Raw genomic sequence first — 5,564 nt, forward strand, 5'->3', positions numbered from 1 at the left:
TTATTACCGGCTGAAAAAAAAAGTTTAAAAGATTGTATGAAGTTCAAGAGGAGGGACATTTGCACTGATAATTACTTACTACTTGCTGATGTTTCAGATCTGATCCAAACTCAAAACATGCCCCATACCCCATGCCAATCTCTAGGTATGGTGAAGGGCATATGATGATGTGGGGCTATTTTAATTCCAAAGGCCAAGGGAACTTTATCAGGATGCATAGTATCCTGGATCCATGAAATAACTGGCCTTTAACAATAAAAATCTGCCTGCCTCTATGGGAATTTAACACAGGGGTGTACTGTCTTTTGTTGCCAGCGGTTTAGACATTAATGGCTGTGTGTTGAGTTACTTTGAGGGGACTGCACATTTACACTGTTATACGAGCTGTAAACTTAATACTTTACATTGTAGCAAAGTGTCATTTCTTCAGTGTTAAAATTAATGAATTAAAAGATATAATGAAATATTTACTAAAATGTGAGGGGTGTACTCACTTTTGTGAGATACTGTATATGTATGTATGTATGTATGTATGTGTGTGTGTGTGTGTGTGTGTGTGTGTGTGTGTGTGTGTGTGTGTGTGTGTGTGTGTGTGTGTGTGCATTTGACCATGTGAAGACAGGGTATGGAATATTAAGTATAGACATCAACATGCTCTCCCCGGTGGTCACCCCTTTCAGAGCTGAAGTCCATCACTCCAGCGTCGGCAGGTCTGAGCTAACGGCACAGGCCTGATTTAGAAGAAGAGTGGAAATTTCAGATGAAAAGAGAATGGAAGTTCGGTCATCAAAACCAAAAAAAGAATTCATGTCCAGGCGTGGAGCTGACTTTGGTTGAACGTGAGCCAGTGAGTGGCAGTACTACTGCTGGTCAACCTTGTGTAGACAAAAAAAAAATAAATCCTGACGCTGAATCAAAGTTGCGCCGCGGCCGGTAGGTAGTGAAGCAGTAAGGTGGACTAGTGGTTGTACAGAGACAGCCCTGTAGCTAGGAGGTCACACGCGCGTCCCCGAAACGGCCACTGACGTGTCACTTAGCAGGACAGCGAAGCCGTTTCTGGATCAGAGCCTCAGTCAAATACCAAAAAACATGAATGCAGTCTGGTCCATTACGACATTTTTATATATTGCAGGAAGATTTCAATTACTAGATCCATGATTACTGGAATGTCATCCTAACATTAATCCAACGGAGCCAGAAAGGATGATCAGGCCCACTGTGACATCATTGTTAACATCCCACTATTGTCTTATCAGCATGTTGTTCTCCCGTCCTCCAGGTGCATTGTGTAATCTTTGTTGTTACTTTTTCTTCTCTCTCTCTCTCTCTTTCTTAAAATGATAATGTTGGTGGTGCATCAATTTAAGACTGCATTGTGGTCTTCCTTAGGACATACGGGCAAGGACAAATGTTGTGAAAAATCAGACTGACTTTGCGTAGGCAGCAGCAGGACCTCGTTTAGGACATGCTGGAGCAGCGCACTGATGGTGAACCCATCTGGGTCAGCACCTTATCCAACCACTGGAGGGGGCCGTTGAGATGCAGCTCAATCCAACAGGGAGTGCTGGTTACGGTCTGACGTCTGTAGGGATAACATGCAGCATGAGGGTAAAGAACAAAAAGGGTTATGGCATGGCATGTGACATGTTGTGGGCCTATTATGATTATTATCACAACCCCATAGTAGCATTTGTAGATAATAACAGAATCTCCCCTATTTTCTTTCAGTACTTTCATACATTCATACCCATTCATATCCCAGTTATTAACTGAATGCTTTAACATTCTGGATTATATCAATAAATACATGTTAAACATATAAAAGAAACAATTGCCTAATTTCTTCTTACAAGAAGAAAAGTAGTGGCAGTAGCATTGTTAAATGTGTAGTGGTAGAGCGCTTTTCTTAAAAAGGGATTTGCAGAAAATACTAAAAAGTGAATGGGTGCTTGCTTTGCCCAGGTCTCACCAGATGATCAAACACAGCTCACTCCGCTGTGGTCCAGCCAGGCTTGGTGAGACACTGACTGCTAACCAGACAGGCTACATAGCGGCTTAACCCTGGCCAGTGAGGACAAGCCAAAACACCCCCCACAAACACTGCTGTCTGGCCCCGGGGAGGGTGCAACACAAAGCAGAGCCAGGAGCTGAACAGATGTTTGCTGGGTGGATGGTTGGAGGGCCACAAAGACACACCGATACAGACAAATGCTCTGTAATCTCTGACATTTTCCAACAAAAGGTGCAATATAATAGAGATTATGCACACGCAGTGCAGATGATAGCATGCACAAGCTCACACAAACCTTTTACCTCTCAAATGCTTGTTTACATTGTCCCGCCCTGGGTTTTTATGTAAAGATACACCTGTATTATATTGTTCCAGAGTGAGGGGACAATGGAGCGGGAGATTGGTTGGAAAATCGGCGCAGCGGGGGTTCGGTATTACATTCACTTTATCGCACCGTTGTGACGAAAAGAGAGTTAAGCCAGAGGGCAAAGCATTTGGAGAGCCTGCAGGCTTTGCTGGGCTCTAGCCGGACCAACGTGAGCTCTGCCAGTCCAGGGTATGTTATGGTTTGCTGCCAGTTTTTTAGCTGCAAACAAACCTGCCCTTTGACTCCTACACCACAAAAGTTACACCCTAATAAAGAAAAACAAAGGGTAGACCTAAGAGCCACAGTACCCAGAAGTTAAGTTTCGATCACACCAGCATTTACAACAGCAACATTTCGGTTTTCAATGGAATCACTGCAGTCAGTGGATTCACACACAGGCCTTTAAATCGTTTGAAAATTTGGCACGGTGATCAATTGCAAACGTGACAGTGCTGAACTTGAGTACAAGGAGGGTGTCTAAACTGGAGGAAGCTGCATCTGTAGGCCGTGTCACACCATCCAATTTTATATTACAGCAACCAACAGAGCAAAGCCTTCAAGTAGTCTTTATGTCGCCTCAAGCTTCCAGAATGGCCACCTCACTCCTCACAGCGCTGAATGGCAGAGGATAGCTACAGATTGATTTATATTTAAGATGTATTGGTGGCATTTACCTCAAAAGCAAGGTGACTTTTTCGGACTTGCGAGTGCTGTCAAATCGATCGTATGCGGTTTGCTCACATAGCCTAGTGGGGTGGTGGTGAAGTGCAGTCCTGCTGCGTTCATGAGCATAGGGTAGGCTGAGGTCTACGTCCCGTAGTAGCCTATATTTTAGATTTTAATTTAACGTCTTTAATGGTAAGAGACCGCACAGGGATGGATAATGAGCGTTGTTTAAGATTAAAATTACAATGCCACATATGGCAGACTTTGTTGCTTTCGCCAGTCCTCACTCTATGGGAGGCTCGGCTCCCTCTGGCTCTCACCTAATTCGAGCACTGACGAGGACGCACAAATTCATTTCACTGTGCCACTCTGACCAGACCACCCTCCACCCATCACGGCTGATAGTAAGAGAGAGAATGATGCGCGTAAGAGCATTAACATACCTGTACTCCGCTCCCCAGCCCTTGACGAAGCTCATTCTGATGGTGCACATCCTGGTTAGTTGGTAGACTGCCTCAAAACCCTGATTGACTGACTGGGCCAGCAGTGCAGCAAACTCCTGGTTGTTAAAAATCTTCAGATTGCAGCCTGAGAAAAAGAGAAAAAAATAGGTGTGAGATATATGCCGGTCATCACTATCAGAGAGAGTAAACCTAGAACACCTTTCTCCATCTAGGTAGAGAAGGGTGGACTGAGAAAAGACTGGGGACAACAATGGAGATATTTCCAGGACTTCTTGTTTCAATCCCTGATAAAGTCTGATATGTTTAAATGTTATTCATGGGTCAGAAAAAAAATTAAAATGAATTGCTTTACGACTATGTGCGACTTTACTTTGCCGTTTATGTGAACATGACTTCAAAGCACCAAGCAGATGCATTGTGAGGTGGGGGGGGTGTTGCATGTTGGTGATTATTCTCCATCAGGCTGACAAGTCCAGCCCCTGAATGTGTACAAGATCCCCGTTTCATTTCAGTCCAATTCTGTGCCACAGTAATGATACTGTTCACACTGCTCATTTAAAGTTACATGGGCTAAGATGAGTCAGTGTGTGGGCGAGAGTCGGAGAAAAGATGTCACATCGTGGAGGGCATTAGTGCTCCTCCTTGAGCTTCACTTTAACAACCTCAGATGAGAAAAAAATGGCATGTTCCTCAAACCAGACAGTTATCATAATAAAATTTTAATTAGCCATTAATAATAGGTAGCGATTCTTGCTCCTTCTCCTCAAGTTGCCTGATAAGTTTCAGTGGGAGCTCAATCCACTTTTTGACAATAACAGAGTTTCTGCAGGTTTCACCAAGTCCAATTTAAGACCTCTTAAGACCTTTTTCAGACCATTATGAATGAAATTAAAAAGACCTTTATCACATCAACTATGCCCTTTTTTTTCAAGCCAAGTAATGCTAAACTTGCACTTCCCCATAGCTGAAGAAGAAAATCTGTTTTATGTCTGTGGTACAATCCGAAAGAGACTCGCACCAATAACACGTTGCATGTTGGTCTCATTTGTAGTCGTAATACAGCGAAATTATATTTGGACTAGCGGAAGAAAGAACTACAAAACCACTAGGGTTGGGTATCGTTTGGGTTTTTCCGGGGAGGCATTTAATTATACAATTTAGATTTGTATAGCAAATCCTATTTGCCTCCGTCAGTGACACTTCCTTATCTCTCCAGTGCTGCCTCCGGTGTTGGTGCCACGCCACACAGAGATCCTGACAGAGCTTCCTCCTCTAGACGACTTTACAAACTCCATCCCCGAAAAGTGCTATCTTCAAGTTTGTATGCGTGTGGAAGCACCAGAGTCACAAAATAACACCCCAAATCCCAGAAAAAGGGATTTTTTTCATAATATGGGCACTTTAAGACTTTTAAGGCCTAACATTTTGACATTTTAAACGTTTTAAGACACCGCGGAAACCCTGAATAAAACACCAACACTGCAAATATATCTCATTAGCAAACCAGAAAGGAGGCCTTTGTCAGTTGTGCAGGATTCATCTGGCTCGAGAGGAAAAGGAAGAAACACTATTTGTGTGTATGAACCTGGCGGTATCTTGCAGACTGTGGCAGGGTGCCAGCCATATCGCTGGTTGCAGTTGGGACTCTGGACAAAAATGGCACTGTCGCTGAGGCACTCGGCGAACACCTCCCCTCCGATGTAATACAACCTCACACCGCGACCTGCAGAGTGGGAGCCAGGAAAAATGTGAAGATATAAAAGGGAGGATGGCATATCATGAAGAAGAAATCCTGAGTCTTGAGCTACAGAAAATATCATGTTTATTCAGCAGTTTATCCATAATAATATATGTTTTTTATTTTAAACCGCCAAAAGCTTCCTTCGCTGCAAAAATACAATTCACTTTTCTCTAATCAAATCAGTTTACATCTGTACTAATAATAACTGATGAGTTACTGTCGCTGTGTATAGAATTGTGTGTGTGTGTGTGTGTGTGTGTGTGTGTGTGTGTGTGTGTGTGTGTGTGTGTGTGTGTGTGTGTGTGTGTGTGTGTG

At 43.3% G+C, this 5,564-nt stretch overlaps 1 protein-coding gene across 2 annotated transcripts in view; it reads right to left on the reverse strand.

Annotated features, from left to right (window-relative positions):
* Nucleotides 1-549: 549 nt before the first annotated feature.
* The window catches only part of smad2 (SMAD family member 2), a 21,972-nt gene continuing 16,957 nt past the window's right edge, over nt 550-5,564 (reverse strand). For both annotated transcript variants that reach the window (XM_039780801.1, XM_039780800.1), the window contains exons 8-10: nt 5,094-5,231; nt 3,488-3,632; nt 550-1,582 (exon numbers count right to left, since the gene is read on the reverse strand). In XM_039780801.1, the coding sequence (XP_039636735.1) occupies nt 1,459-1,582; nt 3,488-3,632; nt 5,094-5,231 (407 nt within the window). In that variant the 3' untranslated portion in view covers nt 550-1,458. The remainder of the gene's footprint in view (nt 1,583-3,487; nt 3,633-5,093; nt 5,232-5,564) is intronic.

Source organism: Perca fluviatilis, chromosome 17 (genome assembly GCF_010015445.1).
Source record: "Perca fluviatilis chromosome 17, GENO_Pfluv_1.0, whole genome shotgun sequence".
Lineage (NCBI taxonomy): Eukaryota > Metazoa > Chordata > Actinopteri > Perciformes > Percidae > Perca > Perca fluviatilis.